This window comes from Corvus cornix, chromosome 10, assembly GCF_000738735.6.
Source record: "Corvus cornix cornix isolate S_Up_H32 chromosome 10, ASM73873v5, whole genome shotgun sequence".
In the NCBI taxonomy this organism is placed as follows: Eukaryota; Metazoa; Chordata; class Aves; order Passeriformes; family Corvidae; genus Corvus; species Corvus cornix.
Window position 1 is genome coordinate 11,646,080 of NC_046340.1, and position 14,189 is coordinate 11,660,268.

At 42.9% G+C, this 14,189-nt stretch overlaps 1 protein-coding gene across 7 annotated transcripts in view; it reads left to right on the plus strand.

Moving 5' to 3' along the window:
- IQCH (IQ motif containing H) overlaps window positions 1-14,189 on the plus strand; it is a 50,205-nt gene that overhangs the window by 28,243 nt on the left and 7,773 nt on the right. For 6 of the 7 annotated variants that reach the window (XM_039557949.1, XM_039557952.1, XM_039557951.1 and 3 more), the window contains 2 exons: window positions 8,535-8,655; window positions 9,651-9,937. The exons of the other annotated variant lie outside the window; for it this stretch is intronic. In XM_039557949.1, coding sequence (XP_039413883.1) covers window positions 8,535-8,655; window positions 9,651-9,937 — 408 coding nt within the window. The remainder of the gene's footprint in view (window positions 1-8,534; window positions 8,656-9,650; window positions 9,938-14,189) is intronic. 7 annotated transcript variants of the gene reach the window in all.

Here is a 14,189-nt window from a genome sequence, read left to right on the forward strand (position 1 = left end):
TCATTGCAAAGAGAACATTGGGGCAGACCCAAGTGCATGATGGGTTTATGGATGGATTTCACCTTGTTAACTTAATGCAGCCTCTGAGTTATCTGAACAATTAATTTGCAACTGCAGAAAGGGTTGAAATCATAAACTGCATGAATGTCTCGAAGTCCATCAGCCTCCTGTGCACTGCTCAAGTCTGTCAGCAGAGAAATTTCATCCTGAGGCCCAGAATCCAATGGCTCAATATCCAGAGGACTGCTGCACATTTGGTACTTGCGAGGTTGTTTGTGGAGACATCCTCCAGTGTGGAAAAGAGCATCAGGATCTGGCCCTAGTTGTGTACAAAAAAATGAGTAAATACTGAGGTCCTTATCAGATTAACTGTATCTTATAGGGTGAATGATGGTTGTAGGGAACAAATAAATTAATTTTTAACATATGCTGGTTTTCTGTACCAATTCAAGCTTCAGTTAGTCCATGCATAGCAGAAAAAGTGGTTTTGCTGCTGTAAGAATAAGTGAATAATTTTTTGGAATATCTAGATAAAGATACCCATAATCCTTATTAATATATGGTGTAGCTGGGTATCTGAGTCCTGCTCAAAGCCAGCAGCTCAGATTCTGGAAAATCTCACCTAAACTTATATGGACCTTTGCTGGGAGACTCTAAATTCATGGAAAACTCTTGTTTTTGCTGACACAATCTCTGGCTTAGAGGGTTTCTGAGTTGTTGGAGGCTGGGAGAGTATCCAAGGAATGGATATGCTCGCTGTTTTCATATTTTCCTTTTTCTTGGGACTCAAACTCCCAAAACTCTTCCCTTTTAGGGCGAAGATAACATCACCTTCCCTGTTATTATTGCCTTTTTTCTTCTTTTAGCAATTCCCTTTTATATAAATAACACAGGACTGCAGGATCCTATCCTCTTGCATAACTATGGAGCTGTAAATAGTAAATCGCTAGATTAAATTACTACTGAAATTAATTTTAGAATTATCTTTTATTATCCTGTGACTTAATTAACCACCAGGACCAACAACATGATGTGAGTTTACATTGCAGCAAGTCTGAAAATAACAAAGATCAGGCTGGAGACAAAAAAAAGGGATAAAGAAGAGCTGAAAATCCAGGGATAGAACAAGACACAGAAAAGCAAGCAATAAATACTCTCTCAATAAGGCCTTAAAACTGGTGATAGCTACACAACCATTTCAAAACTCTCCACTAAATATCTGTTGTAGAACAAAAAAAGGTGATTTAATGCACTTGGGCAGCCCCTGCTAGAAAAATGTTTGAATCTTCCTCCTCCCGTTGAGTCAGAGGATTTTGTTGCTGTTTCTTTTCCTTATAGGCCATAATTTGGTTAACTTACTACAATGAGGAAATCATAATCTTTTCAAAAGGTGACAAATCTGGACAACTTTTGGTCTGAATCACATAAAACAAGATTTGGATGCTGCTTGCAGGATTTTGCATTGATTGCTGTTGGAAAATAGTAATGCAAAATGCTGGATGTTCCTTTAAATGAAACATTTTTTGGTCAGTTTTTGGAAGTCCTGTACTAAGTAATAGATGAACTCTGGGATTACCTGGAAATCAGGAATAGTGGGGAGCAGATTGTGTCCTGGTTGGATGAATTCCATGCACTGGACACCTGGAGCTTCCATACCACATCTTGTTTCTTTACTGAGTTAAGGAATTCAGAGTAGGGTGTGTGCTTGCAAACAAATCAGGATAAAACCAATTCATCAAAAATGTAATTTCAGAAACCTGCCACTGCCAGCACACTCCTTTCTGACCTCCTTTGAACACAGTAGAGCTTCCTAACACTGCTTTGTTTCCTGTTTTTTTTAATTGATCTCAGTGTAACACCTAAAGCCCACGGAGGGGGTTCTTAGGGAGCCTGTCGTGAAGTGGAATTGCAGGTGTGGTATTTTTCCAGCCTGAAGAGGGCCAGAAACTCTGACAGATCCCCAGAAAATGCATTTCCAGCATTTTGACAGGTTTTTAACGTTTCTTCTAACTGGTATTGTGTTTATTCGGGAAAGAAGAGGAACCCAAAGACTTCAGGAGAAGCTGATGATGTAAAGGAGTAGTGCTGCAGGTTTCTTAGTGTGAGCAGTGCTCTGCCAGCAATTATCCCAAATAATTGAAACATTCCCTGTACCTGCGCACAATCCTCAGTTTATTAAGATTATCTGTGTGTCTGCCATGGTGGTGTTTGAGGTGATGTGCAAATCTGAGGTAAAATGAAGCAGAATTGTATCCCTGGGCTCAGTGAAAGCCGGGATATCGCTCCTGAGCCACAAGCATGAGCTCTGCAAGCTGTTGGGCTGTATGTCCTATTGATTTAATATGCTCCTAATCAGTACATAAAGCTATAGGCCTGCAGTGTTAATTTTTCATATGCTTACAAAGTACCCTTTGATTTTCTGTCACGCGTTAATTACAGCGTTTTGCCATTAAATAGGAAGCTTTGTGTAAACTAATTACTAGGTAATCATTGTCTACCGCCAGCGTGCTGTTCCTACCTTTTATTTTATTCTAAAAATGCACAGATCTCGCAGTCTGGAACCACTATACCTTCCAGCCATTAGCTCTCACTAATTCATAGCATTATTGTGCTAAGATTGTAGGAGTTGTAATTGTTGTGGTATCAGTGCTGTTAATTACCGGAGTAAACAGTTGAAATGGTGCCAAGGTCTATTGTACAAGGCAGAGGAAAAGGAGGTTTAAATGTTACTTCCACCATCTGGGGACTGGAGGAGAGGCAAATGCTAGAAAACAGCAGTGAGGCAATATCAGAACTTCAGCTCCAGGGTTTTAGGCCATATGGATCCAGAATATTCTGAATCAATTGAATTTAAGTGCCAGTTTGTAGCAATAACAGTGGGGAAGGAGAGGATAAAGCAAGAGCACTAAAGAAATCTGAAATGCCTTAATGTTGGTGCAGCCAATAAAATGCCTGCTTGGATTATTTTAAAAATGTTTGTTTTGCTAAAATCCAAAAAGTAACACATAGGCAACTCTGGGAATAAAAGGAATTTAAGTGTGTGTTGTTTGTGAAACACAATGCAGGTTTTGTCTGACAATTCCCGTAGCATTACAGCAATTTCCATAAAATTCCTGGGAAGTGACTGTGGGGTTTCTGTATAAGGTTTTTTTTCTTTCTGAAATTCATTAGAATATTTTCTTTAGAGATACAAGCCACAAAGGAGAGCAAGTCACAAAAGTGCATTAAATTTATAGAGATTGAAATAGAGAAAACTCAATTAATTGGGAAAATAATTTTAATCTGAGGGCATCAGAATTGTCTGTGCACTTGCAGAAATCTCACTAAAAAACAGGAAAATGCCTTCAAATATTCCTGATCTCATTTAGTATGAGGATTAACATCCCAATATCCTGAACTTACAAAAGCTGCATTTGAAATAAATATATGACTGTTGTTTTGAAGAAAGCTTTTTGGAGATCATGACAATTGCGTTTTCTTTTCTCTGAAGGAAGGTGTGGGGAACCTTGAACATGCAGGATGCACCTTGCAAAAGACACACTTTTGGAATATTTATTTGGATTAGAAAGCAAACTAATTAATAAAATTATCCTAATCTTAAACTAACATTCAGTGCATAGTCATGCAGAATTCTTTGAGGGGTTCATAGCACTTTCAAGATCCTTTTTCTGGCTGATTTTTGGCAGCGCTGATTTGATCTTTGATTTCCCTGCATAGATTGTTTTCCGAGCGGGGATCTGGCAGCATATTGCTGCTGCCAGCTTAGGAGTGTTTGCAGGAAATAGGGAAGGATCTCTCTTCCTAAACAATCCTGGTTTATTTATTTTTTATTGGTCTGTTAGCAGATGTTGAAGTAGTTCAGGGCACAATGTAAACATGTGCTTTTCAATGGATGGTAAATAGGAAAGTGCACAATGAAAGAAGCGATTGGGAAGGGGTTTGGTCCAGGGCAGAGGGGGTTTTGTGGGGTTTTTGTATGTGTGTGTGTCTGTAGTCGAATTTAGAATTAAAAGAAGTGCTTGATCTTTCTATATGGAAACCCTCAGCGTGTGGAGTGGCAGTGTGAGCCCGGCCAGAGAGCCGTGGCCCCATGTGGTGTGAAAAAAGGAACAGCACTTTAAGTGCTGGCAAGTTGAAAGGGAACTAAGCTCCTTGTTCTGGGAGTCCCGGGAAGGGGCTGCTTTGTGGGGCTCTATTGAAGCGTGGCAGATGTGCCCCAGCCCCACAAAAAGCCCCTTGAGTGGGAGCAATCCCAACCCCTTGTCCGGCTCTGAGCGAGGGCCGTGCTCCTGGGAAGGATGAGCCCAGGAAGCGCGGAATTCTGGGCTCTGCTTGCAGCATCCCACTTAATGCCAGTGGCAGCCCCGTTTGCCAGGCAGCTGAAATGGGCCATTAGCTATCAGGGAAAATTGTCTTTGCTCCTTTCAGCAGATGGAGCAAATATTTTACAAAGCAATTTTACATACGAAAAACATTTGTGTGAGGAGGTAATGACGGCAGTTTGCCATGATGGGACCTGAGCTCTGAACATGCTTTTCCAGCTCGGGAAAGGCAAAATTGGCACTTTTTAATTTTAAAATTTGCAGTTAACAGTGAAAAGCCCGGGCTTTAAATCAGGAGGCAAACTTTAAGTAGAGAGAGGGTGCTCAGTGTGTCACTTCCGAAACCATTCCCAGTTTTATAGACCTCTCCATTTATTCTGTTCACTGTGGTACTTTGTGGTCCTGGCCAGGGTGGACCTCTCCAAATTAGGAAAAAAGTGTCCAATCAATTTAATTTGCAAAATAGGAAATAATGGCAGTTATTTGGACATTCAGGCAGCAGTCACTGGCTTCTTCTGTGGTTGCTGGTGTCACTGAGAACATCAGAATAAGCTGGGCTGGACCAATTCCCATCCAGGCAGCTGGAATACGTTATCCCAGCTCCACTGATCACAACAGAAAGGATGTACTTATAAATGGTAGGAATTGTCATTGTGCCATCCAAGTGGCATAAATTGCCCCAGCTTCATTGACTGCAGCAGAGTCATGGCAGTTTGTATTGCTCAGGAGCTCTCTGCTGATTTTATTCCTCTCTGGCCCACTCAGCTTTTCTTATTTGGAGTTGCTTTTTTCAATCTATTTGCTTGCAAAGTCTAAATAACTTCCTTTCCATCTGATTTTTAGCTAAAAAGCCCTGGGTCTTATGCATCCTGCTCTGCAGCCTCTTTATTTCCCCAGGTCTTTCTTCCTGTTTCTTCTTCCTATTTATTTACTTCTCTTCTCAACAGGCTTTTCCTTGCTGGCTGATCTGTCTCCAGCAGATTTCCTACCGCTGCCTTCAACATCTGCCACATTTGGTCCTAATTTTTTGTTGCAACTGCCTAAGAAAACCTTTCAAAATTCATCTTGCTGAAGGGTGAGAATTTTTTTTTCATTTAGTGGGGAAAAGCTGGGGTTTTTTTTTTGTTTTGGGGGGTTTTTTTGGGTGCTTGTTCATTGTTATAAAAAGGTGCAGAACCAATTTGGAGAGATGTAAAGATTTCTCCATGATGTAAACAGTATTTGAGCTGCTCATTTTTACTGCTACCAAGAAACATCAGCTGCAAGATTTGAACAAATGCTCCCTGTTTTCATTGAGCCTGTGATCCTGGATTGTTTTGGGCCACATCAAGAGATAAAACATTGGTAGGCTCTGCTGGAGATACTGTCCAATTTAAATGAAATTAGCCAGCTGAGCACTGATCTTTTTTAAAAGGTTTGACTTCATGAGTGAATGTTGGATCCAGGCTTGAGTTTGCTTACTAAAAATCCCTATAATCAGGATTATTGCCTTTTTAGAGCTTACAGTTGCAAAAAAACTCCAACCAGAATTCCAGGTGCTGATCCTTAAAGAGTGGTTGCCCGACTCTCTTCTGTGAACACCCTGCTTGCCCAGGCATTGTTCAAAGCACTGGGTTGGAGCTCAAGGGAAGTTTGTCAGATTTTCTTGAATTGATTATTTGTTTAAAATTCTGTTTTCTTTCTGTCAGACAGCTGGGTTTGGTGCTCACATCTTTCACAGTCACCAGTGCTGAGGGTGCCAGAGAAGCTGTGGCTGCCCCTGGATCCATGCAAATGTCCAAGGCCAGGTTAGACAGGACTTAAAGCACCCTGGGATAGTGGAAGGTGTCTCTGCCCATCGCATTGGGATGAACTTTAAGGTCCCTCCAGACCCAAACCATTCCAGGATTCCATGATTTCTTATCCTGAAGGAGCCATGCCTTAGACGTGCAAGAAGAAAATTTAAAAGGCAGAGAAAAAGTCCCTTGAAAGTTCTGCCTGATTTTGCACCCAGTTTAGGGAAGTTTCTTCCAGAGCCATGTGTGATCCTCCAGCTCTGTCTGAAAGGAGATACAGCTCGGAATTGTTGCACTGGAAGGTTGTGTCCCATGTTACATGCTCACAGTTTCATTGTTACTTACACAAGCTTGGGCACAGCACTCCCAAATGCCTTCACATCCAGCAGAGATTCCTGTTTCTGGGTTTTTTTTCCCTGTGATTTATCAAAAGCTTTCAGGCAGCCACTGCACACCTCTTGCTTTGTTTGTTTTTATATTTCTGTTTAAATTGCACAATACCCAAAGTCAGCAGGTCTCAGGGATGAGACTGGGAGTGACAGAGGTGTTGCTGGATGCACTACTGTGAACTGATTTGTGGGGCAGCAATTCCAGGCCATCCATCATGGCTCACATCCTCTCTCCAAAGCCACGTTTATTTTCATGAGCCGCCTCAGCTTGTGCCTTGTTGGCTCAGCAATAATTCAGCACAAATACAAACCCACACAAGGCCAATGGATATTTGCTCACTACTCTGCTGTTTCAGTCAGCTGAGCCATCCAAAACTGAAATTCCTCCTTCAGATCCTAAGGAAATGAGCAGGGTAAGACCTGAAGTTGGGTAAATTCTGAGCTTGGATCTCATGGTTTATGTGCTCCTTTGTTTTTGCCATGAGGTTGTGCTGCTTAGTGTATTGATTTACTGACTAAAACCCTTTTTAACCCTTTTTTTGTGATATTTTTTAAGTCAACAACATACTTTTTTCTCCTTATTATATGATAGGAGCTCACATAGCCCAGATCAGCATCGCTATCTAAGCACCTTGATATTTTTAAGGCATTTTTTCCCTCAATTCCATGTGAGGTAGGGACAGCAATTGTCCCCTTTTCATGGCTGGGCAGCTGAGGCGCAGATGGAAAATCCCCTTCCTGAAGCCTCAAGGTGACTGCAGTCAGGACCAGGGTTTATCCAGGTCTCCTGCATGCAGAGTTAATCTCTAATTGCCCAATTGTCCAGAGAAGCTGTGGCTGTGCCCCATCCCTGGAAGTGTCCAAGGCTGGATGGGGCTTGGAGCAGCCTGGGATAGTGGAAGGTGTCCCTGCCCATGGCAGGGGTGGAATGGGATGGGATTTAAAGTCCCTTCCCACCCAAGCCATCCTGGGATTCTGATCATTGCTCCATCCTTCTCATTCTGGTAGGTAAATCACAGCGGAGTGATTTTGAATTTGCATTTTTGGTTACTTTACATCATGTGCTCCATGACAAAGCCCCTCTCTTCAAGCTCACTGCTCTGGAAAAACAGCTTTAATTTTTTATTTGCTATTCTTAGCTGTCAGCCATAAGGTTTCATCATGTTCCTCCAGAGCCTGAGATAAAGTGATTGTGGCTGAGGACATTGGCAGGATCAGAGGAGGGCTGGTCATCTGCTGCAGCATGGGGTGCTGAGGAGAGGGGATGTAAAACAGAGGCAAAGAGCCCTGGGGGAGCGGAGGGAGGCTCATGAAGCAGCAAGAAAAGGAGCCTGAAGCAATCCAGTCAGGGTCCTTGCACTTTATATGCTCATGTTCTTCTGGGACTTTGGGGAGCAGTAAAAGCAGTGCAGTTACTTTCTGTATTTAATGGGGCTGGGCTGTGTGTGTGATAATAAAGAATTTAAAACTAGGAAAAAAGCTGGTTTAGCTGTGGAGTGACTAATCAAACTCCACCAAAGACACAGGCACTTGGGAATTTGTTACAGATATTTTACAGATTTAAAAGGATATCTCCTGCTTTAGAAATGCTTTTGCTTGATTATTCGTATTTTTTTTCTAACTAAAGGGTATTTGGGTTGATATAAGAGCTTAAACATAGAACCAGTAAAACTGCTGCTGGCATATGTGACTATTTCAATATGCTGCTTCAAAATACAAGTGACGTACAAGTTATTGACTGCTGGTATTGATCCCAAAGCAGTTACCAAGTACTTGGCATTTTCAGATGCCAGATCCAATTATTGATATAAATTATAATGCAAGAGATGCTGTGCTGAGGGGGGATTGGCTTTCAGAGAAGGACAGTTTGCAGAAGGAGGGAAGAGGAGCAAGTAGAAAAATTAAAAAAGGCTTCCTGACTGTGGGTAAACAGTAACCACATTTTTTTTTTTTTTTGCCTGTTGGAGGCCTGGTTTTTAATCACCCCACAAGCAGTTTTCATTTCTGTAGTAAAATTGCTTGTGGTTCTATTTAATTTGTTTCTGCAGGAGCTAGCTTTGGTGAAGATCTCCCAGGAGCTGCCGGGCCTTTTAGCACAGCACGTACAGCCAGTCAATGAGAAACGATTCCCTACATGGGAAAAATTCCTCCAAACATTTCTTAGTCAAGGTAAATAAGACTGCAAAGTCGCTGTGAAGTGTTATAAGGAGTAATTATGCCATATTGTCTGCCATATTCTTGTTAGTCTTGGGCCCATTTAAATATTTATCTCCTTTTATTTCTCCATTATGCTTCAAATGTTCATTTACCAATGAATTATAGGCCACTGTTCTATCACTCTTTTGTCCTGTCCAAACGTTTACCTATATTAACTCTGGATTCTGAATCCATAAGCACCAACTCCTTAATCCTTGGGTGCTGCACCAAAGACTGTCACATTTGGGGAAAGGCGTTAGGGAATTTCAGCACATGAGTGTAGGTAAATGTGAGAATATTTCATATATACATTTCTTTATGTATTTCTTCATGGAAGAGACAAGGATGAATCAAAGCTTTGAAGGTATTTTTCTTTTTGAATAATGCCACTTAGCACATCTAGTACCAATTTTATTGCATAGTAGTTTATCCCAACATAACCCAAAATTGGGTTATGGCATTATATGCAATAAAAAGGCAAATCCACAATTCCAAACAGTTGTCTTGGTGATCTTCCTGTGGAAAACCATGCTGGAAGCTGTTATTTCCATGCCGAGTTCCTTTTGTGGATGAATGCCACAGGCAGACTCTTATCTAGGACCATTGTACGGATGGGAGTCCACAAGATGAGCTCACAGCAGGAGTTATCCTACTCCCTGTCCCAACATTGCACTTCCCAGCTGTCCTGGGCCTGGTGTTGACCTGGATTCACTCCTGCTACCCCAGAGCCTGTTTCTCCAGTCAGCTGTGGGATTTATCCAGTTTGGAAGTGGGACTGAAAAGCCACTAACTGAACTCCTTTCTCCTCCAAGAGATCCACGGTTCTGGCTCTGCTGCTCCCATTCCACTGATTTATTTGCTGTATCTCCAACCCCCCCTGGAGCTGGTGGCTCCATCCTGTGCACCCTGAAGGGCAGCACTTGTGGATTTGATTCCAAGCTGGACAGATAATTCCTTTCTAATTCCAGGTGGAGTGATCGAAGCCTTCCCGTTCTCTGCCAGCATCACCAACCTGACAGTGGATCTCCTGATAGAGCCAACAGGGGAGGTGACAATGGTGTCATCTGGAGACCAGCTCCATGCTGAGGGACCCCTCAGATCTTCTGGCACCACCATCCCACAACGTTCTGTGGATCCAGCAGTTCTTAACTCACTCTGCTCAAAAATTGGGGAGGTCTGTAAATCCAAAGGAGTGCTTGGCTACTTCTCCGTTGATTTTGTGGCTTTCACCCATCCACAGACAAGGGAGCAGCAGGTGAGTGGGGCAGGTCTGTTACCTCACACTGTCTCGCTGAGATCAAGAAATGCCAACTTTCCTATGGAACTCCAGAAAATGTCAGGAGAAAGCTTTGCCCTTTGGAACAAACAGTTTTCAAACTCTGGGGCATGTGAACTGAGGAAAGCATGTGGGTATTCTAACAGCATCAAACGTAGACCTGATGTATCTCCTTGTTTTTCACTCTCATGATGTTTTATTCTGGAATCTTCACTGAGGACCCTCAGTATTTAAGATGTGTTTGACTGTAAAAGGGAACATCTCTGGATTTTAAGGCTGTGGGGAACTGCAGAACTTTCAGGTTTTTGGTAACTGATCCACTGTAGGGTGGCTGTGGTGAACCAGAGAATCAGAATAATCATGGAATCATGGAATGGCTTGGGTGGGAAGGGACTTTCAAGATCATCTCGTTTCATCCCCTGCCATGGGCAGGGACGCCTTCCACTACCCCAGGGTGCTCCAAGCCCCAATGTCCAACCTGGCCTTGGACACTTGCAGGGATGAAGGGGCAGCCACAGCTTCTCTGGGCACCCTGTGACAGGGCCTCACTCTCACAGTAGTTTGTCAGCTCTGAAATTCAGATCCCAGTTATATTTGACTCCCAAAAGGGATGTTCACAGCATTGTAATTAGAATTCTGGATAAGCCATATTGGACAACGTCCATGGAAAGTTGCTTTAAAAAGATTAAGGGATGACATTCTCACCCATGGAAGTCCATGGGAGTTTTGCCAATTGCTTTACTCAAGCCAGGATTTCACTGAAATGAAGGAATACTTCCTGGATTATTAAGGTTGTGACATTTCCTGGCACAAACAAGGACTCATTAAATTATTCAGTAATTCTTGTGGCTTCTTAGGACTCCTGTCTGCTCCATCTTGGTTTTCTTCCCTTGTTCCCATCTAATTTTACCTTAATATTCCCATGTTTATCAGCATGTACCACAACTTTAACATTATTTAAGCACAGGTTTTTAAATTTAACTGGATGTAGAGGTAATTAGTGAGGCCATCTGTCTTGGGAGAGAAAGATCACACAAAGGCTTGTGTTCCTGAAAGCACAGTGTTTTTGGCAAACAAGAAATCCTATTAGACCCTTGGAAGATCTGCTCACTCATTTCACAAGTGTACATTTGAATGCAGTAGATGGAAGGCTCAGATGCATTTCCTGGGAGTCCAGGATACTCAGGAATTCTTTCCAAGTGTGTTTTACAGAACATGTTAACCTTTGGAGAACACTAGGAGCAAAGGGATGGATAAGGAACAACATGTGTTGTCACATACAGCTCAGTGGGAGGACACAGCCTTGGCTGCCACAAGCCCCTGGCTGTGAGATCCAAAGGGCAGGGAAAGCTGGGACTCCACACAATTCCCTGTTTGCCTCAGGAATCTATTTCTATCTCAGTTACAGGCACCTGTGCCTTGTTCCTGAGGGGAAGGGAGATGGAGACGCTGTTTTCAGTGTTTTGGGGAAGAAGTGGAGAAGAATTAGGTGCAGAATTTGGACTGAATCACTTCTGATTCCCACTTTATTTTCCAAGATGATCATTCAGAGCAAAGCCTTGGCCCCTCAGAGTGAAATCCTCCCCAGTTATTGACTGTCAGATCCCTGCTGCTCAGATCCCAGCTGGGAGCTGCACCCAAATAAATCCACTGAATTGAGTGGGAATATTTAAACACATCAACTTCCTTACCTCCACAGCTCTGTGGATGGATAGTTTGAAGAAGCAGGATCCTAAGTCACCTTTTCTGTGGGTCTGATGGCTTTTGCACAGCCTCAGCCTTGCCCAGCAGTAATGAGGGAACACTGGAAAAACACTGGAAAAACGGGATTGGACAATTCCCGCTCATGTCTGAGGGTCTCTCCAGACAGAACACAGCATTTTCTATGTGCTGTTTTCCAACAGGAGCCACGGTGTTGTCATTAACGATCTCCCAATCCTATATCCACCAGGACAGAGGAGTTGTAGAGCCCTAAAATTGAAGTTTGTGGGCGAGCCCCAGCCCATCCCAGCAGCTGCCACGAGATGGCAGCCAGATAAGAGCCTGCCAGCACTGCTGGAATCAATTCTCGTGCAAATTTTAAAAGTCATAAAAGACACTCTCTTTCCAGCGCCCCAGTTGCATTAATATTTTACTAATTGACATTTTTACAGTATCGTTCAAGCACTTCTTTAAAAATAGCACGGGTGCTCTTTACAGTAACGCAGACGTCGATACCAGACGCAGATAAAACAGTTAAACGGAAGAAAGCAGAGCTGTAATTTAGTAACTCTTTAAGAATTTATGTTTTCTTCCCTTCTCAAGTTTATGTTTTAAAGCTGAAGCATTTTTATGGAAGCTGTAAAGAATTCCAGCATAATTGTGACTTTATTCACTTGAGATATCTTCTCCATGAAGCACCGGCTCTGAAGCTGTGCATGCCAAAGGAGACTCTCCTGGAAGCACATATTTCCTTGGATAAACAGCCAGCAAGTCTTGCAGGATGTATTTCTAACTCATTTTTTTCCACTGGTGGGATTCTGGAGAGTCCTGATCTCTGTGCTCTGCTTAGCTTGACCTAAAACCAGTCTTAAATCTGTCTTAAATCTTAACTACTGCCTCTACCTTCTGCCTTTGAACTTTGAAAATCAAGTGTCAGTTCTAGGTTGCTCTGTTCCAGTTTATTTTCTGAACATAAATTCTGAAAATCCCTGAATTTCAGGTGAAAACTCCTTGTGTTCTGCTAATTTTCCATGCAATCCTATCAGGATTTGACACCTCCAATCATAAATACGTGCAATTAATACGTGCCTTTGTTGTATATGCTCAGAACATGAGGATGGGCTCAATAATAGATGTTTGTTAATCTGTAGGATTGTATCGTTCTTTACTTAAACTTGACCTCTGCACATCTCCTAAGAGCTCCTGATTTACTGGAGGAGTTGGTTCATCTGGTCAGACCCCTTGTCCAGGCTCTGTGTTTTCCCATTTCTGTAGCAGCACAAAGGGGATTTAAAGGCCATTTTTATGTTTCCATGGCAAAAGGGAATCCCCTGCTAGGATAAAGCTGGAAAATCTTGTGCCATCTGATCCTTCTTCCTTTCTCCCCATGTTAGGGATGTTCTGGGTCATGGCCAGGACAGGAAGGGACATGGCCACAATAACGTGTTCTCTGAGAGTCCTGAGCCAGGAAAACAATCCTTGGGGGTGATCCCAGCTGGCACCAAGAAGTGGCCATTTGGCTGCTCTAAGTTCCAACAGGGGTGGTTCAGCCGCAGGCTCAGGGATGAAAGGAGGTGGACAGGTGGCTTCCAGCCATGTTTGCCTTCCTCCTCCTCCTCCCCACACCTTATATTGGAAAATGCAAAATATACTATGATTTTACCTAAGTAGAACGTGAAGCTTAACGAGGTTTTGGAGCTCTCCTTTGTCACAGCAGGGGAGGGGATGGACACCTTCCTTCATGCCCCTGGGGATCCAAGCCCTTAATTTTGTAGGCAGCAGCATAAATTGGTCTGAGATGATGAAACCATGTCCAAAAACTATTTAATCCTCTCTGGAAGAAAACAGAAACTCCTTAAGCCAGTATTTGGTCAATCTCATGATTTCCAGCACAAAAGTTGCTCTGCTAAAAGTGTTTTCTGTTCTTGCCTCTTCTCACAGTCCCTTCCTTGGGCAAGCTGGAGCCATTCCCTGGAGCAGGGGATGCAGGAGTGCTCCTGTCCTTCCCAGAGCAGCTCCTGGGAATGTGCCAGCGGGCACTGGAGCCGGGCTGGCATGCTGGGGTTTTGTTTAGATGATGTGAAATGGATCACATGAGTAATTCATGGGTTTTTCTCTACATCTGAAATCAAAACAATGTCACTTGCACGTATTCTAATTGTAGTCACTGACAATGTGGGATTTGGGGAGTAACTCCTGCACAATGTACGTGCTACCCCACGCCTGGTAGGGTTTGTGTGAATCCCTGAGAGGGTGGAATGAACTTATCTACTGCTAATGGCTGCTTAGGTTTGCCAGGCTGCTTTTTTAATGTTTTATCTGCTGGTAAATCCTCAACTCATCCCCTGCATTTTGCCAGGACTCTGCTCTGGTACTCACTTCAGTTGCGGGGATGTCTTTGCTTAACCTTTTTTATGGTCGCCCTTCAGTCCAGCTTGCCTCCTGTGGCTCTGTTTGTGCTCAGCAAAGCTTCCAGGTGTGGTTTTTGAGGTCAGGTGTAATATCAGGGTCTGGGTTAAGAGCAAACAGT